The 27906-nt window shown below is 46.1% G+C and overlaps 1 protein-coding gene across 1 annotated transcript in view; it reads left to right on the top strand.

Annotated features, from left to right (window-relative positions):
- The window catches only part of IGF2R (insulin like growth factor 2 receptor), a 1757136-nt gene that overhangs the window by 645930 nt on the left and 1083300 nt on the right, over positions 1-27906 (top strand). The window contains exon 23 of the mRNA XM_086927157.1: positions 10716-10886. Within this exon, the coding sequence (XP_086783283.1) occupies positions 10716-10886 (171 nt within the window). The remainder of the gene's footprint in view (positions 1-10715; positions 10887-27906) is intronic.

Raw genomic sequence — 27906 nt, forward strand, 5'->3', positions numbered from 1 at the left:
GACATGGGCGCAGAGGTCAAAAACAGTCAGGAGACACACTTACAGTGCACCACAAAAAGGTGTCACACTTTCGGTGAGCACCCTGATGGCAGCCCTCTCGAGGGAGCCAAGGGGGGTCCCATGGAACCCTCAGACATCCCCTTGCAGGCGTGTGAGTACATTCACCGCACCCGCAAGCGGATCTCTCTCCTCGCTTAGTTTTGGCATGGGCGCTCAACATCCTGTGATTCTAGGCAAATCACTTAATCTCCCAGTGCTTAACAAAATGCATGTGTCCTTGCGTAATGTAACTGGTTCTCATGTAAAGCACTCTGATACCTTCAGATTGAGTTCACGCTATATAAAACTCCCACCCCCAAAAAAATTGCATGCGGGTAGCTGCCTGCACAGTGAAACGCGGAGCAGCTGCTTCAAAGCCACTCGGTATTTCACTTGAATGCACTGCCCCCAGGGCAGCACGAGTTCGCAGCTGCCCTGGGGGATAAGGCAATCATTCTAATATGGCACACTTCCTTTGTTTGTGCAGGGTGCACCTTTTGAAAGGGTTTGCCATGGTGCAGACAAGGAAAGTGCGCCGTTTACGTAATATAGTTCCTGGTAATTACTAAGTGTGATAAACATCACACCACTTAAAATTGTGATCTTGCTAAGGGATTTCAGTTTACTGGGCCACTCATAACCATGCCCTTAATCTGAACAGTTATGGTCTATATACTATGTGAACAACATATAATATGATAACTCCGCTTGAAACATACACAATAAGAAGAATTTAAATGCACAGATACACTATTAAGTTTTGATATCCTTGAACTGATCACAATGCTGTTACGATGATGAAAATGTACATCGTGAAAATCAATAAAAAAAAGTTTTTTAAAAAGGCAACTCTCTACTATATTCCACGATACTAATCTCCAGTTATCACCATTCTGTTTTGACCTACTACCTGGGGTATTTCCTATCAATGCCAGGTTGCCTAAGTTACTGTTTCAGAGCTCCAAAAATGTTCTGGTCAATTTCTAATATCTTGTTGTGTTGCTGAACCAGTCGATTGATGCCCTAGTTACCCACTCCCAGGCATTTTTCTTTTGGTAGCGTCCGCACGTGTTCAAATTGTTTTATTAATTTGAGAAAAAAGGCATACAATCAGACGATGTTGCGATACAAACAAAGGGAGTGAAGTACAGGGTTCGAGGCATGTGGGCTGCTGAATTCATATCCGTGCATAGATCGCAGCCTAGTGTTGGGTCCGGATGATCGCACATTGTTGTCCTGGAAGAGTCTTCGAAGTATCACGAGATAGGTGGCTCCTCCCCTGGACTACAGTGCGCATGGGCATCGACTCCATCCTCAGATTGTTTTTTTCCGCCATTGGGTTCGGATGTATATTGGTTCCCTCTAGCCGAAATCGTTACAAAACTTCCTTAAGGCCAAAAAGTCTTTAGTTTTCTTCGTCGGTATAGTCTTGCGTTCGGTGCCTGATTCTTCCTGCTCGGTTCCGAGCCGGATTCCAGAGAACCGCGTGCTTTCGGTGCGGAGGGCCCAGTCGACGCCACACTCTATCGACTGATCATCATGGAACGGAGCCTGTTCAAGAGATGTCCCGTGTGCAACTCCAAGTACCCCCACATCGACGTCCACCTGGTGTGCAACAAGTGTCTGTCGCCGGATCATGATGAAGCCAGTTGCATGGCTTGTTCCCGCTTCATATCCAAGAAGACGCTTAAGCATCGACGCGCTGCGCGCCAGGATGCCCAGCACACTGCACCGGCGCCTGTGGACATCTTCGATGCCGGGGATGATGAGGGAGCTGACCAGGAAGTTGGTGAAAATTTGTCAAATCCCACGTCGGAGGTCGACTTTAACTACGACGCGGACGCTGAAATGTTCGAAGCGGAAGAAGTCGTCGACTAGGTAGGGGACGACGACGGGCCTTTGGGGCCATGGAAGATAGCTCGAGCGAAGAGCTAACTCAAACTGACATTGGGGCCGTAGCGCTTCAACAGGCTCAGGTCGAGGGATCGCCACTAGGCCTTACCCAAGATCTTACAATGGGTTCTACGGCCCCGCCTTCGGGCTCGGCTACGAACATTACTATTGAGCCGCACCCTGCAAAATCGAATCCGGAAGTAAAACTAACGGTCTCGACGCAAGCGAAAGCACTGGTGCCCCCCTCGAAACCGAAAGTGCGCATTACTTTAGTCGGATCGAAGGCCTCGGAGCCGTCGGCGCCGACGAAGCAGAAGGGTGTTGTCGATCCGAAGACACAGGTCAAGGGCGTCGAGACGAAGTCTGCCACACCAAAGACAAAGGTCCAGGTGGTCGAGCTGTCGTGTTCTAATCTAGGACCCCGATCAATACTGTGACCTTATGCCCCATACGACTATAATCCATTCATACCCCTATAATGGCATAAACGATCAAGGGCGATATTTCAGAAACTAGTCTCTGGCCTAACATGATCAGAGCCACATTTCAGAATCTCTTCCTCTGCAGCTCATTAGAGCAGATGACACAGCAGAAGCCACTATCTTAGATTCCTAGATTACACTCAGAGTTCTTCAACAAGATAAAACTCAGCAACCTGGGAAAGCCCCGCTTGCTATGTTTTGATTAGTAATAGAACTCTAATGAGCACTGAGAGACGATCACTTCCTAGTGACCTCTTTATTGACGTCTTATGTCCAAAAACGTACGTCAAACAAGGCACCTTTCAGGTATAAATATTACCAACGTTGCCTTTAGCAAGCGCTGCCTCAACGACATCGATGATAGCGATGGTGTGGTGAATACAGCAGCAGAACAGCTGTCCCTTGGAGAGCCCAGCAGATGCAAGTAGCCCACGGACGCTGCCTCTCCTCCTCCTTGACGCGCTGAGAAAGACGCTGTCTTTTCTCTTGCCGAGAAAATCCAGCTCCGGCGTTTCCAGCCTACTCTTGCGAGTGACTGGGATATCGAGTCCTGGAAGGAGATACAAGACCTCCAACATTCTATTTCAGAGGTATGGTGTTGACTAAACCCTTAGAGAGAATTCTTGAAGCAAACCTTGGAAAAACCAACTTAACTAAAACTGCTACTTTATTTACTCCCTCCCAAGTATTAGGCTTAGGTCAGGTACACTGGGGTAGGCGTAGTTAGAAGCACCAGTTGAGTACGTTAGTCAAATGTATATATGAATGTATATATTTTATTCATTTTAACCATTGTATGGCTAAGAAACCATATCAATGCTTTTACAGTATTATTTCGCAATCCTCATTTTACTGTACGCACTTTTTATAATAACTAGTCTTGCAATTGTGGCAATTAATTTCTCTTGCATGAGAAGAAAGACTGTTCAATAAATAATACCTTTTTATTGAAAACGCCCGTCTCTCTATTCTCTGCATCTTGGTGAAAGTAATCTGCACAACTGACTGAGTAAAATAACTGTCTATTGTTTCACATGACTCTAGAGATTGACTCTTATTCTAAGGAGCAAAGTTGTCCTGTTTATGCGGTTGTTGGAAAACAGAATCCCTTCTTGTCTGTACCAGGGAAGCTGATCACTTCCTATTCAGTCAAGAAAGTTTCCAGTGACATCTGAGCTAGTTGGTACAAACCCAATTAAGTTTAGCATAGTCAGTAGAGACCTGGAAGACCGCACTTCTACGTCTATACTACTGTTTATGTTATTCCAATGCGCAGGGCCTATAGGGAAAATAGGAACTACGCTACAGAGCCGAGTAAATCGGCGCCAAAGAATATCGACACCAACAAAGGACTCGGTGATCCGAAGGTTCTCGAGACTCCGCGTCAACAAGACAAGACCAAGAGCGGCACGACCCACGAGTCCATGTCTAGTGGTGCCTCGAAGGATCCCGTCGACTCGGCGCGGCCGTCTGCCACTTTCTCCAAGCAGGTGGCGGACTCCCTGAAGCGCATCAAAGAGAAGGCCTCGACTGTCGTCCCGAAAGATCCTACACCTTCGAAGCCAGTCGAGAAACCTCACAAAGCGTCGACGCCCATTCACTTCACGTTGCCGCCGAAAGTGGCGCCGAAGGCTTTCACCCCTAGGATGGGCGCCAGCGTGCCCGAGAAGGTGCCCTCGATGCCGAAGTCGACGACAGTGGTCCCAACCTTAAAGCATCGACAATCTTCGTTGGAAGAACAACAAGAACACTTTATCGATGCCGAAACGGGCAGACTTTCCCTCCATAAACGGGAAATTGCCCCGGAACAGCCAATGGAGTCCTACAAAATTCCTTTAAAGAAAAAGAAGGATTCCACTTCAACTCCTGTTCTTGTGGAACCACTTTCTCCACATGGCCATGATGTCTCACCCACTTACTCTGACGTGGACGCTGGGGAAGGTGATGATGAGGATGAGTACAGCTATCCTGTCTACACAGACCCTGAAGATACCAATAAGCCCTGGGCAGCTGGTGCTGACCCAGGTGATCCTCACTCTGCCCAAGACACTCAACTCTATGCTGTAAAAACGTCGCCTACAGAGGATTCAGCGGCGTTTAATGCCCTCATTGAACGGGCAGCTAAAAATCATGACGTCCAGCTCCATGCTGACCCCATTGAAGTGGATTTTCTTTTTGACACCTTTTCCGTCTCAAAGAGAAATGTCAAGACTCTGCCTATGTTGAAGGGTGTCTTAAAACATGCTGGGGAGATCTTTAAAGAGCCTACCAGAGCCAGGGTGATAAACCCTAGGATTGAGAAGAAGTACAAACCAGTGCCTACTGACCCGACTTACATCAAGGGAGTTACTTTTGGACTCTCTTGTCGTTTCAAATGCCCGGAAGAGGGCTAATTCTCAAACAACGGGTGATGCTCCTCCCCCAGATAAAGAATCTAAGGTGTTTGAGGCATCAGGGAAAAGGGTGGCAGCCCAAGCGGCCAATATCTGGCGCATTTTAAATACACAAGCACTTCTAGCGAGGTATGACAGGGCACACTATGACACACTGGAGACCCTGTTGCAGCACCTGCCAGACATATACAAGGAGGCAGCTGAGATGCTCATCCAGGAAGGGAAGCTAATATCCAATGCTTCTATTAAATGTGCACTGGACGCGGCTGACACCGCGGCCAGAGCTGTCAACACTAGCGTCATGCTGAGAGGACATGCCTGGCTCAGAATCTCAGGATTTAAGCCAGAGATCCAGACCACCATTCTTAATCAGGCAGTAAACCCTTATCATCTGTTTGGCCCAGAGGTGGACACCACCTTGGAAAAGATAAAGAAGGACACTGAAACTGCTAAGTCCATGGGGGCCTTGCAGTCCCATCAATTCAGGGGTGGTTCTTTTCGTCGCTCAAGCACTAGAGGTGTTTCCAGAGCCAGCTCTCCCAAACCACGCAGTACTATAAAGGCAACACACAGTCCACATACACCAAACAAAGTCGAGGTGGATATCGTGGAAACCGCGCCAAAGGCAGGGGTCGTGGAAACAACAACTCCAGATCCTCTGCCACCAACAAACAGTGACGCCTTGTCACTGCCCCCCGACCACGCAACACCGGTCGGGGGGAGACTTCAACAGTTCCTGCCAGTCTGGAAATCCATCACCACAGACAGGTGGGTCACACAGCTCATACAGTACGGTTATTATCTGGAGTTAACATCCACTCCACCCAACATGCCCCCAAGACACCGTCCTATGTCCGACGAGCACTTGCACTTATTGCAGCAGGAGGTACTCGTCATGCTGCAAAAAGGGGCAATCTAGCTCGTGCCTGTAGAAGAAAGAGGCACAGGAGTTTACTCACTGTACTTCTTGATTCCAAAAAAGGACGGGTCCCTCAGACCCATACTGGACCTCAGACCCCTCAATCAGTACATTCTATCGGAGCATTTTCATATGCTGACACTGCAGCAAGTACTCCCGTTTCTCAGTCAGGGGGATTTTCTCTCAACTTTAGACCTAAAGGATGCGTATTTTCACATTCCGCTGCACCCGTCACACAAAAAATACCTCCTGTTCACCATCCAAAACCAACATTACCAGTTCAAGGTTTTGCCTTTCGGGGTCACCACGGCACCCAGGGTGTTTACGAAGTGCCTGGCGACAGTGGCGACGCACCTAAGGAGACAAAACATTCACGTCTACCCTTATCTGGACGACTGGCTCATCCAGGCAAAGTCAGCCCAGCAGTGTGCCGCCCACATGTCCCACACCAATCACCTTCTTCACGATCTGGGATTGTCACTGAATTACCCAAAGTCCCACCTGCAACCCGCCCACATATGGCAGTATCTGGGTGCGACGATAAACACTCTGGCAGGCACAGCACAGCCAAATTCAGTGAGGGTCAACAACATTCAATCGCTGATACAAAGATTCAGACCTCAACACTCGCTTCCAGCGCGAGTGTTCATGCAGTTGATAGGCATGATGGCCTCCTGCATCTCCATAGTCCCGGACGCGAGACTACATATGCGTCCGCTTCAGGAGTGCTTAGCACGTCAGTGGACTCAGGCTCACGGACAGTTGAAAGACCTAGTGTTGGTGAGCGGTCGGGCATACAACTCTCTGCATTGGTGGAATCCACGAAACCTTTGCAAGGGACGACCGTTCCAAGAGCCTGTGCCACTGATCATCCTGACGACGGACGCTTCTCTCCAGGGATGGGGAGCTCATGTACTCCATTACACTGTGCAGGGACTATGGACACCACAGCAAAGGAAGATGCACATCAATGTTCTGGAACTGATGGCGATCTTCCTGGCACTAAAAGCCTTCAAAGTACATCTGTGCAGCAAGGTCGTGTTGATCCGGACGGACAACATGACAGCAGTGTACTACATTCAGAAGCAGGGAGGAACACACTCTCCACAGCTGTCTCATCTGGCTCAGAGCATGTGGAAGTGGGCCATTCAGAGAAACATCTTCCTCATGGCAGAACACCTCCCAGGCAAAGACAATCCGATGGCGGACCTGCTCAGCAGGTACAGCCACCAAATGCACGAGTGGGAGATACATCCATCGGTACTCCACCCGTACTTCCAAATGTGGGGCCATCCAGAGATAGACCTGTTCGCCACAAAGGAGAATGCAAAATGCCAAAGCTTTGCCGCCAGGTTACCACACCCACAGTCGCAAGGCAATGCGATATGGATGAACTGGTCAGGCAAATTTGTGTATGCTTTTCCCCCAGCACCTCTAATACAGTTGGTGGCACGCAAGCTGAAGCAGCACTCGATGACTCTCATCCTGGTTGCTCCAACGTGCTCTCGCCAACCATGGTACACCACGTTTCTGGAACTGTCCGTGGTGCCGCATCAAAAGCTGCGCCTCACACCCAGGCTTTTGATGCAGAGCCATGGCGACATTCAGCATCCAGATCCGCAACAGCTCAACCTGGCGATCTGGCTCCTGAGGTCCTCGAGTTTGGCTACCTCAACTTACCTCCTGACTGTATGGACATCATCCGGGAGGCAAGAAAGCCCACCACCAGAGCATGCTATGCGGCGAAGTGAAAGCGGTTTGTCATTTATTGTGCAAGCCACAACATTAACCAGCTGGATGCATCTATTCAAAACATCATTTGTTATCTCTTACATTTGTACAAATGTAATTTGGCCTATGCTTCCATTCGCATACATTTCTCCGCAATGGCTGCCTACCTCAAACAGACAGCATCTCTCACTTTTCAGGGTGCCTGCCATTTAAGCCTTTCTGGAAGGACTCAAACGAGTCATTCCTCCGCGGACGCCACCAGCTCCGGAGTGGAACCTCAATGTGGTCCTCACCAGGCTGATGGGTCCCCCTTTTGAACCACTGCGAGCTTCAATTCTTGACCTGGAAAGTGGCTTTCCTTATAGCGATTACGTCGCTATGACAAGTTAGTGAACTACAGGCACTAACTATCCAAGAGCCATTTATTCAAATTCATTCTAACAGGGTGGTGCTTTGCACTAACCCTAAATTCCTTCCTAAGGTAGTGTCTCAGTTCCATATCAACCAGACTATAGAACTACCTGTGTTCTTCCAAAATCCAGAGTCACTGGCGGAGAGAATGCTCCACACACTTGACGTCAAAAGGGCCCTAATGTATTACATTGATAGGCCCAAGGATTTTAGGAAAACTAAACAGCTCTTTGTTGCCTTTGCGCCACAACACAAGGGTAACCCCATTTCCAAGGCTGGTATAGCCAGGTGGATCGCTAAATGTATTCAGATCTGCTATCTGAAAGCCAAACGCACTCTCACTATTCCACCACGGGCCCACTCCACCCGAAAGTTGGGGGCCTCCATGGCTTTCCTTGGAAATATTCCTTTGGAAGACATATGTAGAGCAGCCACATGGTCTACCACACACACATTTACAAAACATTACTGTGTTTATGTGCACTCCAAACAGCAGGCAGCTGTAGGGCAGGCTGTTCTAAAAACACTTTTCCAATCTGCTGCAGCTGGCACGGGCGGCCGCCGTTAATGGAGGGACTGCTATGTATTCTATGCACAGATAAGAATTCAGCATACCACATGCCTCGAACCTAATTTGCTACTTACCAGTATGCATCTGTTCTTGGCATGTAGGGCTGCTGACATTCATATCGCCCGCCCTCCTCCCCGGCGCCTGTAGCAGCTGCAGCATTCACACATACTTCTAGCATGGTCATCATTCACTTAGTTTCACTTCATCTTGGCCACAATGGCTAAATACAATCTGAGGATGGAGTCTATGCCCATGCGCACTGTAGTCCAGGGGAGGAGCCACCTATCTCGTGATACTTCGAAGACTTTTCCAGGACAACAATGTGCGATCATCCGGACCCAACACTAGGCGGCGATCTATGCACAGATATGAATGTCAGCAGCCCTACATGCCAAGAACAGATGCATACTGGTAAGTAGCATATTCGTTATACATTACATGTCAATGATTTACCGAAAAGAAGGGATGGACCCTGCAGGGGAATCCTAAAAAACTGAATCAGTCTTTGGTAGTATCCACCCTTGCTTTTTAACCTTGGCCTAGGACCTCCACAATGAAGCTGTTCTAATTGGACGGAGGATCCTTGAGGCATTTCTATTCTCACTTTTCACTTTTCCTTCACAAAAAAAACACCTGCTCTGCTGTAATCAGGCGTCCAAGCACACCTGGGTTACACTCGGTAGCCCAGATGGGAACTAGATGATGAAGCATGCCACAAACTAGGTTGGTGGGTGATGGTTCTTTTTAAAGCCTAGTGGGTTTTCCTCCCCGTCTTTCCCTGGAACAGTGATGCAGTTTTTTAGGATTCCCCTGGAGGGTCCGTCCCTTCTGTTGTTAGGTTGTTTATTTGGGGAAAAAAGACGTACCTCTTTATTTTCTCCCTCTCCCTTTGTTTCGTCTATGTCAATGATTTACACACTAAAATTGTTAAGGTTGAATGTATTAGAACAATCCAGATCCAGAAGGGCTATAATGTAAACAGTGCCTGCATTGTAACTAAAGAGGTATGCAATGTATAGGCACAAAAAGTATTGTAACTTGTGTGAACCGATTTAAAGGATAGGTTCAGTACCAAGGAATATGACATCATTTGTATTGCCTGTATACCAAGAAACGTCAAACAGGAGATTAGGGAAAGGAGGAAGGGGAGTGAGGCGGGATATCTGCTTCATGAACCTAGTGCGAAATCTTAAAGTAAAAACCCTGTAATAGATTGAGCTACCTGACCCTAGGAACTTAGTTCAATGTATCTATCCAGGGATTGACATGCTAAGCTAGAGATTGGTAGTGCAGATTGATTTTTAAGTTGTGGCATGTGAGCACTTTGGAGATATGTTACCCCGAGCCCACAATCCGTGAAAAGATAGATGTTGTAAAGATTTCCGCTCTGTAAGTATGACTTTAACTGCAATAGTTAGGAGTAAATTCAGCAGCGCCATATCATTGGCATCTATGGACAGTGCAGATGATGAAGACCCAGGGACCCAATGTTACCATAGAGAAGGATAGGGTTATGGGTGTCTTAAAGATTTCTGACTGATGATTCTGTATCGATACCCAGTATGAGTCTGAACAGTTTGCACCCAAAGAACATGTGTTGGTGTGTACCTGGTTCCTGGCCACAGTTCCAGCAATTGTCATCTCATATTTTCAATTTGTAAAAGCGAGCTGGGATCTAATGCAAGAGATTTATTGTTAAGAATTTAGATTGAACAAGAGACTGACAATTGTATTGCCTAAGGAAAGTTTGCCAATTTTATGTCTGGTGTAATATGCTCAAAAAGCTCCTCATCTAAATGCTTGGCCCATTTTTAACTTCTTCCATTCTAGAAGCCCTCTACGCTCATTAAATCGAACCATATGAGCATCGATATGGCATTACCCATCTTTCTCTCCACTGACTTCCCTCCTGCCCCTTAAGTCTTGTTTCATTGCCATTATCCAGATAATTTTACACACGATTGCCCTGTCCTCTATCACCTCTCCCACTGTTTGTGCTTCTCTGTGTTTTCCATTGTATAATATCCAGATGTCATTGGCTTTTACTGCGCTTGCTTCACGTGTCCCTAGACACTGTGGCAGATAAGTTCACTTGCAATGATTTGTCTTATAGTATTCTATAGCACTTATGTTTCCATGCGAGGCCTAAAGCGTTACAACGTAAAAGTGCGACAGGACAATTGGTATTCCTTTTCCTACAGGTTTTCCTTTAGAGCAACTAAAATGCAAGTAATAACGTGTACTTAGAAGTAATGATGGCAATTTTTTTTTTCCAGGAGCATTTGATAAATTTATTGTGCGGTTTATGTGCAACGATGATTTGTACCCCGGCAACATGACCTTTGTGCGCGAGGACATCAACACCGCATCAAACGTGTATGACACTTTTTTCCAGTTTGAGACAGCCTTGGCCTGCCGCCCTGCTCCCGTGGACTGTCAGGTTACCGGTAAGTTGTGGGAAGAACCCCTCACAGGAGAGTATGCAAGCTGCACAAGTTGTCTTGCCTTGGCTTTAGCGCCCAGCACAGGTTGCTATCACTCCAGTTCCTGACAGGCGGTATCACTAATTCAAGGTTTGACGAGTAACCTCAACAAATGAAGAAACAAACCACCAATAATTCAGTTTTCTATATTTTTTAGTTTTTACCAAAAATATTTAGCTTTAAGGTGACAAAAAATGCCCCAAAAAGTATTTACCCACTCACTTGTTGACATAGCTCCTTTTCCTACACACTTGAAAGTTCACAGCTGTTGAATCATTATACAATGCGGTTTCTGGATTGTATGAAAGGAAAGCGTTCAGTGGGCTGTTATTTACGCTAATTAAAAGTCGGTCTGTGTCCACGGTTCACTGCTTAAATACCAATATAGTATCTGTACTGCTTCAGAGAAGTTATCTCATTATACCCATGGGGTAAGTAACCGGATGTATTTGGGTTACAACTGGCAAGTGTGTGCTTATTCAAACATTTGCCAGCCACCTTTAGATATCAACAATCGTAATCCCTAAAGCATAGGTTTGCAATATAAATAGACAAAACATTAAAGGCTTGCCATGACCACTCCTGTTGGTTTTGCCAATTCTTTTTTCTAAAGTAAAACGAGTTTGCAGAAAAAAAAACTTCAATTGAAATGGACATAAAGGTTACAATCCGGAACCTAACACGCACTGGCAAAGCCAAAAGTCTAATGCCCGATATTTCCATCCATCTGGTCATTCATTTGTGCCCCCAGTTTTGTATTATTGCTTCCAGTTTCTCATCTTGACACACATGCATCTATTTATCCAGCCTTTTACTCGGTCTAGTTTTAACTCACTCACTTTTCCACAATACCACTCATACAAACTCACCCATAAATGAAGATGCTATTTCAGTCATCAACTAGACCAGTTGCCTTTATTTTGTGATGGGCGTGAGAATGCTTCTGGTAATGTGTGACTGTTAGTCTGTGACAGGTGAGTCAGTAGTGGGTGAGAGTTGATCTGTGAGGGCTGAGTGCTACTAGTTTATATGAGTATGAGTCTGTAAGGGAAATGGGAGACTGCTAGTCTGTGAGGGATGGGAGTGTGATCAGTAGTGTCACACTTCTACTCTCTGGATGTAAGCGCTGTTGATAGTGTGTGACTGCTATTCTGATGGGTGTTGGAGTGCTGTCAGAAGTGCAAGACACCTAGGAAACAAGGGTCGTTCCATGCTACAGATAATGTTTTACTGGTACTCTGCTTGGGGTGTGAAAGTGCTTTCAGAAATGTCTGCTAGGCTGTGAGTGGTGTAAGAGGGCTATTAGCTTTCATAGTAATTTGCTCTTCACCTTAAGGACTTTAACAATTTCTCTCTTGTTGAATGTGCGTGTAAGTGTGATGGAGCGTGATCATTGCATGACTGTTGCCTATGATTGTGTGTAGATTGCTAGATTACTAACTGCTGTGTGCCTGTTCTTGTGTATGAGAGCAGCTTGGAGGAAAGAAGGCCTAGCATCTGTAGAGAGAATGGAGAAGCGGCAGGGAGACTGGAGCAGAGCATCCAGGCAGGTAACCCTCTGCCACTACAAATGGCACTGCCTTAATGAGCTAACATAAATGCAAAGGAGTCTGGTGTTACCTCTACTACTCAGCACTAAACTGCAGTAGCAGTCCCCAAGGTTTTTACATAGCAGAGTGGAGCACTCACTGATCATAAGATCAAATCAAGAAAACCAATGTAAGTGACTCAGCTCTAACAAGCATTGTTATAGCCAATAGGTCTCGCCTTTGGGAGCTTATAAGTGGTTAGCCAGAGGTTTAAGCTTGGCCTTTGTTTTTAAGCTATGTTGTAGAGCAGAGTGGCTGCTGTGCAGCATGTTGAAAAGTTATAATAAACAAGACTGGCCACATTATTTGTAGGAAAATACATGCATTACCATTTGAAATGACGGGTACCTTTTTTACTTTTGTGATCTAAAAAGGAATGAAATAGCTTTCGCATTTCCTTGAATTAGAGCTGTTGACGTTGTAAATTATATTGTCTTTTAACCATGTTTTGTAGACTGTATGTATGTGGTGTGTAGTGGGATTATGTGAGTTGGATTGGAATTGTTAGCTGTGAAATTGAGTGGAGTGGATTTGTGTAGTGGAATTATGTAGCATGGTATACAGTTGAATTATGTGGATAGTAATTATGTGGTATTGGACGTAGTGGAATTATGTGGAGTGGGTCTGATGGTGTGTAATTATGTGGAACAGTATTTTGGGGTGTGGAATGGTATATAGTGGAGTTTATTCATGTGGTGTGCGGTTGAATTTCGTAGCATGATTTGGAAGTATGTGGTTTGGATTGGCTGTACGTGGTGTTATGTAATTGTGTTGAATTATACAGTTTGTTGGAGAATTATGTAGTGTGGAATGGAAATGTGTGGAGTGGAATTGTGTGGCATCTGTGATGTCGCGTTAAAAAGCGATGTGATAGAGAATTAAGGAAGGGGAGAAAGGGGGAAGGAATTGAGAAGGGAGGAAAGATGAGCGGATGGGAGAGAGAAAGGGAAGGACGGAATGAGGGAGAGAAAGCAAGAAAAAAAAATAAACAACTTAGTCAAAGGCGGAGTTGCAAGATATGAGTGACTGGAATAAGGGAAGTTGAAATAAGGGTTGAGGAAATAAGGCTGGGTATTGGATTAAACAGTGAAGAGAGGGATTAAGATGGGCAAGAAGGAGGAAAGGAGATGATAAAGATAAGGGAGGCCGAGAGGAAGATAGGCAGAAGGGACAGTGGAAGTAAATAGGAAGGAAGGGTTTGAGAGAAGATGAATCGGGGAAGGGGGAAGAGATTGTTTTGAAGAGTGGGAAAAGGAGGAAGAGTTAGGAACGAAGGAAGGAAGGAAGTACGGGGGATTAAGGAGGCCAATAAGGAAGGGAGAAATGAGGTAATAAGAAGGAGAGAGAGAAACTGAAATTAGGTCTGGGGTATGCAGTCAATTAGTCAGTGCTGGAGTGCAGTGGTTGGATACGCAGCCATTTTTTTTTGATAAAAGAAAATGGCATATATCAGTTGATGTGTTGCTCACCCCGTTACTGCTCTTCTATGCCTATTGTTACTCTGTATTGTCAGTCTGTTAGAAATGGTAGCATGACCAAAACACATGGTTGTAATACCATGAACATTGATACAAAAGAAAATAACCTTCCAGAAATATAATGAAAAGTTTACATGTTTCAGTGATGCAGGAGCTACTTTGATGAATTTAAGAACAAACTGCACAGTCTTTTCTATTAATTTGCGACTTAACTGTCTAGCTGCTAGGATATTCTCTCCATAAAGACTATGATAAGTGCTTATTCTGTTGTGGTGGCACATTTCATTCTGCTTTGTTGTGCTATCTACCCAATATAATGCCTAGAAAAGACTGCTCATATCTCTCTCGCATACCGCGCTGATCAACAAATGAACAGAAACACTGGGGATTAGATACCCATTCTGTCCAGTTTACCTCAAACAGCCCCCTACAGGTACAACCTCTGGTACAAAACGAGGGACGGGGTAAATTGGTTTTAAAGCTTATGCTTGTAGTATTTCACCTAATTTATTACCAAGCTGTCTACAAGACATGTTTTACCAACATACCGTACTTAATACTAAAACAGACTGTACATATCAGAATGAAGGATACAAAACATCCGACAAACATAGAAGCGCGGGCGAAGATACTGCTAAAGCGTTTTAGAGGCATTTTTAACAGGATGGAAGGAGGGACAACTACAAGGGACCTGGTTTTCATTGAGAAATATTTTGAGGGGGAAAGAAAATTCCATTGTTTATAAATGTTTTCAATAGTGTAATGGAGTAACTCTGTCAAAAGAAAACGCAGACGATTGTTCGTGTCATTTATGACTGTGTTTGAGATAAAATCTTGTGTTGCAGCTTACTGTAGGACTCTACAGGTGTCTCCTTCAGCTGCACTGGCGTAGACTTGAATGATAGTCCTGTTCATGTCACTATTGTAATTACCCAGAGCGTCGCTTAGGATGGCTCTCAATGGCGAGTGCCAGCCAAGTACACAAAGTGCAAATTATGAAATACATATTTAGTGGCATTTTCAGTTCGTACATAAAGAGAGACGTGTGTCTTTTTTAAACAGAGCAAAAGAAAAACACCGAAAAGGCCAGTCACACTTTCTCCCCTTAAAGAAGAAACAACCATGGTGTAAACGATATTTGACACCTCTGATCCTTTAACACTATGCGACAACTGTAAACAAGCTTCAGGTCTGCGTGGATCCCTGTGCTAACATGGGAGGAGGACACAAGCTGTGCAGCATGTCTACATCAAAAGTGCTTGATTCTTCCTTGTTTGATATTGAGCATTATTATGTGGTAAGCCGGGTCGGACTGGCACAGAAATAAACCTTTAGACCCTGGAGCTAGAGGCTCTCCTGCTTAGGTCATCTGCCAGCTCTCTCACCAAGAAAGAGAAATATCTAACCCAGGGAGAGAAAACAACAAGAGCTGCTGCGAACGAAAGTGAAAGTGCCAGGATGTCGAGCTGGCAAGGCGACTACGAGCAGGCTAATGTAAACAGGTGCGCGTGTGTCCCTAATTACAAACAGATGGCCCCTACGCGCGCCGCTGCTCGCTCCCGCAAGGTGGATGTCCCCACATGCATGAGTATGTGGAAAAGAGCTGACTGATTTCTAAAGGTCATCTCCTAGAGAAGCACATGCGCGCTGCCTAGACGAGACCTAAAAATTATGCCCATCATGTCTGCTGACTGGTTGCCGTAATTTTTGGGTGTTGCTCTGTCTCGTACCCTGTACTGACAGTGTCTGCCCACTCAGAACGGATGAGACAACCTTAGGTGGCCAATGGTTTGACAGGTCTCTTCACATGGCATGCTGTGGAAATATGATCCAAAGGCGAAGACACGTGTCCCTTCCATGTCATGAATATGATATCCGCCTGTTAGAGAGAGCTTCTTCAAGCACACATATTCATAGACAACATAACATACAAATATAGACAAAGACTAAACCCCACACACACACACCTAATAAATAAGACATGGACTGATACACAAGATCTTTTACATGAATTCGGTCAGAAATAATATCACAAATTCACACTCACATTCTCACCCATGTTAACACACTGAATCGCGTATACATGCCATCATATACACTCTCAGTCTACTGTGCACACACTTTCTCAACCCTAAACACAAAACACTCTTTCACACACTTGTATACTCACATAAGACATAAACTCTTGCAAAGACATGTTAACACATTTTCGCTCACTGCTTTATCTCTCAAGAAAATTATAAAAGAAAAGGTGGTTTTGGGGAATCCTGCTGCACACGGCTGAAGTCCATACCCTGCGGCCAACCCCCACCATCCCCCAACACACAAACCATGTGCATGGTCGAAGGAGAGACCTTGTATCCAATGCCCTTGCTGTGCTTGGCAGCAGGGGGTTGGCTCCTTGCAATGGAGTTGGGCGCTGGGGTTGTTCATATGAGATACCATGAGTAATAGCACTTAACATGCAATGAGCTGTGCAATATTTGAGGTCATAAGCAGTGCATGGAGGGGGAAAAAGTTGATTTGATGAACCATGTTTGACAGAAAACAGTGTTTCTCATTGAGGTATGGAAGGTGCTTCAGTAGCTAAAATAGGAATACTTTTTCTAGAAGTTCACGCTATCTTCCTAGCCATGTGAACAAAACTCCTGGTATGCTGAGTGAGAAATGTACTTACAACACCAGCAGCAGCCTGTTAGTTGATTCTCCATTGTTCTACTCCAGCTTCACCACAGAGTTCTAGTGAACAACTAGACTACTAACCAGGGAAGGCTCCTCTGCTAAGGCAGAGGAACGTCGCCCCACAGCCGTTTGAGTAGGAAAAATAAAATGATAATAACAGTTATCTTTTTATTTTTTGCAGGTTCAGGGCTTGGTTCGGGTGGGACAGGGCTAATGGCACGGGGGGAGGAGTGGTTTGCACACTAAGTGCGCCTGACTGCCTGGCCAGCTGTTTCCGGCTGGCCAAACAGTCATGCGCACCATTCCCCACCAGGTCGTGTCAGGCTGCATTCATCAGCCTGGTGGGGAACATGCCCAGGCCACCAGTTCCCATCTGAGCACCGATCCATGGCAGTCTGACCAATCACAGCGTTGCATTGCAACGTTGTGATTGGCTATGGGGAGCCTGGGTGCTTCTTGGTTCCGGGACTAGTCGCTGGAGAAGTGTAGAAGAGACCAGGTCGGCAGATGAGATAAGTGGGATTTTTTTTATTTTTTAAGTTTGTCCTCCCACCCCCACCATCCCAGCTCCCCCATCCCGCCCCTCACCCCTCATTCTCTACCAGCTGCTACTGCCACTAACATTTATATATTTATGACCAAAGTATGGCACACACGAGTGCTTTCTTGTTGGAATCAAAGCTATAACACTGAAAGTGTTTACCACGCAGGATAGTGCAGTAAATGAACAAAATGAGGGGGGTTCTTTTTGTTATAGAAATTAGTTACTGCTCTAGAAAGCTAAAACCAGGACACGTTTTCTATGAGTTCTCAAATTTCTTCTTCATCCATTTCAGTAGAACATTCCGGCATGCAGAGTGCGTTAGCTCCCTAGTAATCAACTGCAGCATCACAGCAGAGTTCCACTGAACAATTAGAGTGCTAACATTATGTACTCAACAGTGAGGCAATCCTGATCACTGTTTTGGTGGAATAGGAGCTGTTGAATTTAAATTTAAACTCTAGTAGAAGTCCGGATATGTATTGGATGGATGGTCCGGCTAGAGGTTATGACTGAGATGTCATGAGTGAAGTCAACAGTGACATCCTTTAACCAGATAATTGTAATGTAATATGTGTAGTCGTAAGCAGTGCATGATGAGAGTGCAAGTTCTCGTTAGGTCACTAAACTATAACCAGCATGTTAAGTATTTTTTTATTTTTAACATTAGCTTGTGCCTCATTCTAACTCATAACAAAAACGTCCCTTTAGCCATTGCGGTCGCTTCTGGTAGGTATAGTTAGGATTGAGTTTCCATAGAAAAAGTAATTTTTGTTTTCCTAATATCTTTAGCACCGTTTGATGAATCGGTTGACTATGCACCGTGATAATTTATTGTGGTTGAAGTGGTTATGAGTTTAATGCAGGAAACTTTCTGACAAACATAAGTATTATCGGTGAAGCTGTTAACGCTCGTTTTGCTACCTGCTCATTGGAAGTTGTAAGTATGTAAGAAATCAAGGCCTTGGAATCTCCACAAATAGATGATTTTAAAGCTGATAAATGTGGTCATTCCTTATTAGCATGGGCTTACCTTCTGAGCGTGGCTGTACTGAAGGGTTGATCCGAGGGTGACAAATACAGAGCAGAGATGTTACATGAATTGGGTGACTAGCTTTTCTAAAATTGATTATATCCTTACATCTTAAAGTTTGGCAGAGTTAATAAATAATCTTAAAGTATTATCCAATTTGCAAAGTGATGATGCTTTTATGCATCTATTTCAAGAGATGCCTTTTTAATACAGTGATGACCAATTATTCTACACTCAAATTCACATGTGTAGACTGACCTAAATCTGTTGCAGTTAAAACTAGTTTGTTGCAACATGTTAGTGTTTTTTTCTTGGTTTATGTTAACCAGGCCTCAATTAGGCCTTGATGCCATCTTGTCTAAAATGTATGTTAAACCGTCATTTTGAGTCTGTTTGTGTTTAGACTGCACATAGGTAGGCAAGGTATGGATTTGTTTATTTCTGAGTGACACTGCTCTCTAAGAGGATCTATTGTAACAAGAACCTTCTGCTTGCATGTGATATTGCATTCATTCATAATGGTTCACTATTGTTTATGTAACTAGTTAGTTCTGACGCCTCAAGATGATATTAGGTCAGTTGAGCTGAATTAAGTCATGTAATTTTGTTAGTGCTACAGTGACAGGGTTATATGATTTTTTTTTAAATCTGTCATTTGATATGTTAAATTGTAATTCTATGCTCAAAACACTGTAACTTTGAAGTCCTACTGCTTGTCTACGGAGGAAATGGCTATATAAACCTTTACATTTTGGGACTTTTCCTATACTACTAGCGACGCTTTTTCTAACTGATTTTGCTGCGAATTTGAGATTTAGCCTACTATTGATTTTGCGCATTATTCTTCATTGTTCCCATTACTGAGAGCTTCCTGGCAATGATTATATGCATTTAAATGAAATTTGCTGAATCTATACTTTATCATATCTGTAAATTTGTAATAAACTTCAGTTTGTTTTAATTTTGCTCTGGCTAAATTAGACACTCTCATTAAATCACTATCTGGAGATATGCCCTATGCCATTGGTGGGGATCTTAATTGCCACTACGAACCTTTTAATGGACTCCCGAAACCTATTTCCGCAGAAGAAGATGAAATCTGGAGAATCCCACCTCCTAATACTTATGTGGTAAAGAGATGTACCCCATTAGTGCTTCAATTGATCTCTCTCACACTATCCTCTTCTGTAAGGGTGTGTAACGGGCATTTCAAGATTGATAACCCAGGCTTTTCAACTTTTAAAAGATTAAACCATGCGACTGTAATTGATTATTTTTTTATTTGTTTGAAAATTTGGCATAGAGTGATGGACTTTAAGGTGCTGGAGCGCCTGGAAAACGATCATAATCCACTCACTATTATGCTGGACTTTCATTTAGGCAATTCTGACCAAGGTCCTTTTATTTCGCCTGGGCTTGACCTTGAAATAGTCAATGGAGGGAGGCGTGTACGCTGGGCAAAAATTGTTCGATCTCCTGACTCAGTGGCAAATATGTATAACGCCATTATTCCCCTCCTGGAAAAGGTGTCCCTTGTGCAACAGCCTACTAGTGATAATATGGACAGTCAAGATTTGTGTAGTATCCATCGAGAGTTGGTGGCAACCCTTGCAGATTTTTTTTTATAACCGCCCTCAATTAAACATGAAACTCGAGGCGACAAAAACCCATGGTTTAATAAGGTCTGCAGGGTTGCCAAGCAATCACTTTTAGTATCATTGAAGGCCGGGGACCCGTAACTATCAAGGCAGCTAGGGCTGATTTTAAAAAAGCCATTACCATTGCTAAATCAGAAAGGGAAACACATAGATGGCTAGTGTGATCGTGGGCGGTCGGCGGACTGGAAAAGCAGGCGAGGAGGCCAGATATAGTGGGCAATAGTAGTATTTTATTGCACACTGAGCGGTTTGATAACCAGAGAGAAAAAACCAAGGTATGACATAAAACACGGGATGTGTAGCCTTTTCCTTTCTCCTCCTTATGTTGTGGGGGTCCAGGGGTGTTCCTGGTCTTGGGTGTAGACGTCTCGAGATGGTCGGGAAGGCACCTCGGAGGGCAGTAAGAGAGAGAGGAGCCGTTAGTCTCACTGGGACTAGAGGTCAGATACCGTCACCGTTAACCACGAGTGAGAGGAATAGAAACGAACGTGAGGAAGGGGCCGGACGGATAAGGGAAGGTAAAGTACAAGAGGTGTACAGGAAGGTTCGGGGGGGGGGTCGGGGTGATGTTTATACAGTGTCAAGTGCTCTATATATATATATATATATATATATATATATATATATATATATATATATACAAGGTGTCCAAGAGCTACAAGTGACGTGCCTAGGATAGCAGGAGTATTTATACAAGGGGGGGCCGTACTATTTACACAGAGCACCTAGCGTGCTTTAAAGGTAGCTGGTACTCACGCGCTCCGCCGTAACTCTCCTCTGAGTTACGGCCGCTCTTCAGCCACCTCCGTGGGACTCCACCAGTCTTCGGACCACTCCTCGATGTCTCCACTCCCATCTTCTCCTTCTGTCACAGCTCCAGCCGAAATCTCCTGCCACGATACTCCGACGCTTTCCACCTCTCGTCTTCCGTCTTTTCTGTGTCCGGCCGTCGGCAGGGAGGCGGGATTTCCGGGGTCAAGGGGAAGTCCTTCCGGTCCGTCGTCACTCCGGATTGGATCCTGTAACAGAGAGAGGGGCAGGGTCCCTGTCGTCACGGACGCTTTTGTGGTGGATTCCGATTGTGTGCCTGGATACGGAGAGCCTCGGAGGGGTGATAGTCGTGGCGGGTGAGTAAGGGTCTAGCGACCCGTGGGGCGATATCACATTCCCTTCCCCTAGCTGTCTTTCTTGTACCCGGTGGGGACATGGGGTAGCGAGAGAGATAGTCTGCGTTACCCTGGTCCACACCTTTTCGATGTACGGTTGTGATGTGATAGGGTTGGAGTGACAGAAACCAGCGGAGGACTCGATCGTTGTGGCCTTTGTTCCGAGCCATCCACTCTAGGGGAGCGGGGTCAGTATAGATGGTAAAGTGTCTACCCTCCAAATAGTATCGGAGGCTCTCCACAGCCCATTTGATGGCCAGGGCTTCTTTTTCCACCACGGCATAGTTCTTTTCTCGTGGGAATAATTTCCTGCTGAGGTAGAGAATGGGTTTCTCGTTTCCATGGGGGTCTTTTTGTGACAGCACCGCCCCAAGTCCCTGTTCTGAAGCGTCCGTCTGGAGTAGGAATGGTTGTGAGTAATCAGGACTCACTAACACGGGATTGGATGTCAGGGCACTTTTTAAATCGGAAAAAGCCTGCCATACAAAGGCGTTGGATTTCTAAGGATTGTTTCGGTTTTAGTGGATTTTTTTAATAGGTCAGTGAGTGGGGCTGCCCTTTGTGAAAAGTTAGGTACGAATCGCCTGTAATAGCCTAAGAGGCCCAGAAATGCACGAAGATCTCTTCTGGTCTGGGGAAACGGGAGGGATTGGATAGCTTCGGTTTTGCTTTTCTGGGGCCGAATTAGTCCTTCACCCAGGAGGTATCCTAGATACTTAACTGTTTGGGCCGCTAGGGTGGTTTTGGCGGGGTTTATCGTGAACCCATAGGACCCCAGGGAAATGATGACCTTGTGGAGGTGTTCCAGGTGTTGTGTCCAGTTATCACCGTAAATGACGATATCATCCAGATAAGCGCCTGCATACAGAGTGTGGGGTCTTAGGATGCGGTTCATGGCCCGCTGGAATGTAGCGGGGGCGCCATGAAGGCCGAAAGGGAGGACTAGGAATTGATACAATCCTTCAGGGGTGGAAAACACCGTCTGTTTTTCTGTCCTCTTCTGAGGGATATCTGCCAGTACCCCTTACAGAGGTCTAGCGTGGAGATGTACTGGGCCTTCCCTGTGCGTTCGACCATCTCGTCGACACGAGGCAACGGATAGGTGTCAAAGGAGGAAATCTTGTTGACTTCGCGGAAGTCAATACAGAACCTGACAGACCCGTCAGGTTTGGGTACGAGGACAATCGGGGAGTTCCAATCGCTCACCGAGGGTTCTATTATACCCATCTTTAACATTTGTTCTGTTTCCCTCTGTATAACCGCCCTGCGGGCTTCAGGGACCCTATAAAGTCTTTGTCGGACCACCTTCCCAGGTACCGTTTGTATGGCGTGTTCTGTGATGGTGGTATGACCGGGTGAAGACGAGAATACCTGTCGCAATGGGTAGAGGACCTTTTCAAGGTCATGCCGCTGTTGTGGGGTTAGTTCAGGATCTATACAGGGGGAAAAAGAGAGGGGAGCAGGAGCAAAGGAGCCGGACAGGACAGGACAAGGGCCTTCCCATTTCTTTAGATGATTCACGTGATATATTTGTGTGGTACCATGTGTGGGATCCAGGTCCAATTCGTATGTGACAGGGGTCACCTGATGAAGGATGGTATAAGGGCCCTGCCACTGCCCTAGGAGCTTTTGGTCAGAGGATGGCAACATTAGCAGTACCAGATCACCTATGGAAAAGGCTTGTGGTTTCGTGCCTTTATCGTATTGCCCTTTCTGTTTGTTTTGTGCATTCTCTAGATTTTGTCGAACAATGTCCCTTATTACGGATAGGTGGGTCTTTAGGTTGTCCATGTATTCGGGGAGGGGACGAGTACGGTCTGGTTCGGCTTCCCAGGCTTCTTGGGCCATGTCTAACAGGGTACGAGGAGGTCGGCCATACAGTAGCTCATAGGGTGAATAACCAGTGCTGCTCTGTGTCGTACAACGGATGGCGAATAAGGCAAGGGGTAGCATATCCTCCCACCTTTTGGCTTCTTACCCCAGCAGTTTTTAAGGGTCTGTTTCAGCGTGGCGTTGTATCTCTCGCCTAACCCATCTGTTTGTGGATGGTACGCCGAGGTTCTAATCTGTTTAATCCCTAGTTGGGAGCATACCTGTTTCATCAGAGCTGAGACAAAAGGAGTACCCTGATCAGTCAGAATTTCCCAGGGAAACCCCACCCTAGTGAATACAGAGATGAGGGCTTTGGCGATGTTCTGGGTAGTGGGCTGTCGCAATGGTAGGGCTTCTGGGAAGCGTGTGGCGTAGTCCACTGTAACCAGGGCGTAGCAACAGCCGCTACCAGGGCCGCTACCAGGGCGTAGCGACAGGGGCCCTATAATGTCCATCCCTACTCTGCTGAACGGGACATCGATAACAGGAAGGGGCTGTAGGGGTACCCTAGGGGGTCGATATCTGCTATGTTTCTGACACACAGGGCACTCTCTACAATACGTCTTGATGTGTTGGTATATCCCAGGCCAGTAAAACTTGTCTAAGATCGTTGGCTGGTCTTTTCATCGCCAAAATGGCCCCCCAGGAGGTGGCTATGGGCAAGGAACAGGACTTTCTCTCGAAAGGGACCAGGGTCCAGAAGCTGGGGTTTTTGCTGGGTCCCTCCCTTGTGGTACAATAACCCATTTAGATGGCATACAAAGTGCACTCTCCCCACCAAATGCATGCACTAAAGAGAGGCCCCCCTTCAACAATTTAAACTCGGGAGTCTTGCTTGATTTTAGCAGTGTGCATGTTTATTAAAATTAAGTTCACAGGTCAATTACTTCATTGACCCCCATTTCTTTATTTGTAGTCCAAATTATTTTTACATCACAGCATTAAAAAACTCACTCTTATATACATATACACTCTTTTACCGCCCATTCTCCAATGGGCATTTGGTTTAACTTCGGGTTGCGCCAGCAGGCCACAACCCAGATAGCCTGCTCTCTTTACGTTAACCCCCTTCCGGTCAACAGAGCCGCAGGTGAATAATGTGCCACCACTTGGGCAACCAGCGGCTTCCGGGGTAAGGCTGGAGAAGCCAAGGCCACCAGCAGGTCAGCCCCAACTCTCCCGCCAGCCCGGAGCCCCTGATGATTTAGAAAACCTGTTCAGAGGTAAAACTGTCACTGGACAAGAAGTTCCCGTGGTATTCTTGTCCGGAACCCCGCCACAGGGCGAGGCGCTTACTGGCGGACTCGTAATCCCCCCCCCCCCCCCCCCCCCCCGTGCTCGACAGCTTCGGAGATGGCTCCTAAGACTGTTTCTATAAATATCTCAGTGCCCGCCTCTGAAAGGTGCACTCCATCCTCCGCATATAAATCCGGCCTGGACGTTTGTATCAACTTGTGACGGATGGTTCTAATGCTGGATTTCTGCAGGATTCACCGCTTTCATGGGTGCGCCCCGCGACCATACCAACCTCGGGATGACTTCAGACCACAATAATATAGCCTCGGGCAAGATATTTTTGACAGCTGCTAGAGTAGAAAACAAGAACTCCTTCACTCCTCTCCTTCCGGCCGGAATCATATCGTTGCCTCCACAGTGCAACACGAATACATCTGGATAAGGCATGCCCCTGGCCAAAGCCGCCTTTAAATCCTTCGGGATGTCAGCTAGGAGCTGCCCTCCTATCCCCACCCAATGATGATCACATCCTTGCACCATGTGCACCCTCTTTTCGAGCGTCTCTTTGAAGATCACCCCCGCCCTGCGAATGAAGGAGTGGCCGCACCAACATATTTGGATTCTCTTAAGGGAGGTACCTATAGTAAACATTAAGAGACACAGTAAGAACGGTCTTTAGGCAGAAGGGGCGGAAAAGTAATAGTAACGACTGCTAAACTAATTGCGGGCGAACATAACGTTCGTAACATGCGGATTTCCACCGACCCAATCTCTTAATCGCCTGTTCGGGCAGCCCCAGGCCAGCAGCTGTTGTTGCTGCACCAATCCGAAAAGAATGGGATGTAAAGTCGGTCGGGTCAACCCCTATCTTAGCCAAGGTCATTTTTACCACCCTTGTAAACTGGAACCTGGTGAGGGGCAGACCATTCCTGTGAACCAGTACTCTATCATCAGCCCCTTGAGGCCTGGCTTGCATGAACTCTCTCATCAGGTTAACTGGACAGAAAAGCTCCCCCTCTACCCTACCCAGTTGTAACCAAGCCCCTTTACCTAAAGGGTCCGTTTTTGACCTTCGAACTCTGAGTCTCAGGACATCCACTGACTCTATTATGTCTGCACACCTTAGGCCTCCCACCCTATCTGTTTTAGATGCCGGGAGTAATTCAGAGATTCGTAGTGCTCCACAAAAGGCTAAAACGTAGGCCACCCTAAATAATAGGGTCTCGTATGGGGAAAAACAAACGAGCGGCAACGCCTCCAAGATTTTTACCAACTTCTCTACATCTATAGGCCTTCTGGAGTCCTTTGCCCCAGGCGTCAAGCGCTCCCAACCCTTCAACCCTCTTCTTACCCTCTGGTCCTTTGTTGGGTCTGTAACTCCCTGCAAACCCGCATAGAATGCCAATGCTGATAATTGCCTCTTCATAAATGCTACTGATTTTCCCTTCTCTTTCTGCTGCACTATGAATCCTAACACGCTCTGAGGCACAAAAGCATCCACTAGGCCCGCTCCCTTTAAGTATGTCTTATAACATTCCCAAGACTTTTGATACATACACTTAGTCATGGGGGCCAAGGATGCTGCTATCAACTCGGAGGCAGTGGGGCACCAAACTTCCATAGCTCCGCTGGGAAAGCTGTCCTTGTCTTCTCTGCTTGCGGCCAAAGTGCTCGGAATTCTGTCAACTTAAAACAAGATAACGCATCAGCCGCTTTGTTCTCAACCCCAGGAACATGCCTAGCAGTGAAATGGACATTGTGGCTCAGGCATTGCAATATTAACTCTTTTAAAAGACGGAGCACCCATGTGCAGGTTGCTCTCTGGTTATTGATCACTATCACTACTGACATGCTGTCTGACCAAAATACAATGTGCCTGTTTGAGAGCATATCCCCCCACAAATGCAACGCCACTACTATGGGGAACAACTCTAGAAAAGAAACGTTACGGGTCAGACCTCGTTCTACCCATTCATCTGGCCAGTGCTGCATGCACCACTTAGGGCCCAAAATCGCTCCAAAACCAATACTTCCCGCAGCATCAGTGAACAGCTCAAGGTCGGCATTGGAGGTGCTGGCTGACCGCCACAACACCGTGCCATTAAATTCCTGCAAGAAACACTTCCAAATCAATAAGTCCTTTCTCACATCAGCTGATAACCTCACTCTGTGGTGCTTTGCACGCAGCCCAGACATTGCCCTCGCTATACTCCTGGAGAAAGCCCTGCCCATTGGTATGACCCGCAAGGCAAAGTTCAGTTGGCCCAAGAGGACTTGTAACTGGTGTAACGTTACTTTTTTTGCTCCTAGGCAACTATCAATTGCGGCCTTGAAGGCATCTACTTTTGTCTTAGGCAACCTGCACATACCTGTTCTGGTATCGATTTCAATGCCCAAAAATGTCGGACATGTCGTTGGGCCTTCTGTTTTTTCCGCCGCCAATGGCACCCCCAGAGCTTCAGCCAGGTGCTGGAAGCCCAGCAGGGCCTTCCTGCATGACTGGGAACACTTAGGGCCCATGAATAGAAAATCATCCAAGTAGTGTACTACTGCATGGGATTTGTCTGAGGTCAGGAATTGCTCCACCGCCCATTCTAAGAACCTGGCAAAAGTCTCAAACTGTACAAGCAATCGAACATCCCATGGGCATGCACAAGTCTATGAAGTAGTTATCATCAAAAGTGAAACCCAACAACCTGGTATCTTCTGGGTGAACAGGAAGTAACCTAAACGCTGACTCAATATCGGCTTTGGCCATTCAGGCTCCTTCACCCAACGCCTGCAATTTTTCAATGGCTGTGTCAAACGTTGTATAGCGCACCGTGCACAGTTCTGGGTCTAACTTATCATTGACAGATAACCCTGGGGGGCTTGATAGATTATGTATCAGGCGGAATTTACCCACTTATTTTTTAGGAACTAATCCTAACGGCGAGCAGACCAGATCAGGGTTAGATAGATTTTTGAAAGGACCCCCGACCCGCCCCAAGGATACTTCTTTCATGATCTTGCTTCGTGCTGACTCCATGTTCTGAAGCACTGAGCTTTGATTGCGAGGCGGGACATTAGTGGGGGAGGCTGAAGACGGGATACGGAAACCAAATGTAAAGCCGTGAAGCAGGAATTGAGCCTCCTCAAGTTTGTCATACTTACTAAGGAGGTGTGTCAGGACATGACGTTTAATGGGAGTTGGGAGCCTTGTCGGATGTTTTAGGTGGCTTTCCTTTTGGGGTGGCATGGGTGGACTGTTCTTTGGGATTTCCAGTTTTCTTGAAACATCTGATTTCTGGATGGGATGTTCCTCCGCAGTATGAACAGCAGTGTTTGAACCTGCACGAGGTCCCCCTAGTACACTCATTTCTGTTGAACTGCCAGCAGGCCTGTTTTTTATCACCGACTCCTTTGTCGCTCCGAAAGGACTGACTCTGAGCGGGGGAACTAGTCTTAGACGTTGAGGGCGAAGAATAAAACACTGTGTGCCACAGATTGATCTCCCGTTGGTCCCATGATATGCCTGGGTGGACTGCTTTACTTTGTCTAAACATTTTATCATATTTCAACCACCCCAGGCCTGGAAACTCAGCTGCAGCACCATGTATCAGGGATATGTAGCTCATCATTTGAGGACCCAACACAGGATATTTTTCCAGTATAACTGCAGCATAAATGGCAAATCCCGTGATCCAATTCTTCATGGACCATTCTACCCATGACTTCTTTTGATTATAT

Source organism: Lissotriton vulgaris, chromosome 6, assembly GCF_964263255.1.
Source record: "Lissotriton vulgaris chromosome 6, aLisVul1.2, whole genome shotgun sequence".
NCBI classification, from domain to species: domain Eukaryota; kingdom Metazoa; phylum Chordata; class Amphibia; order Caudata; family Salamandridae; genus Lissotriton; species Lissotriton vulgaris.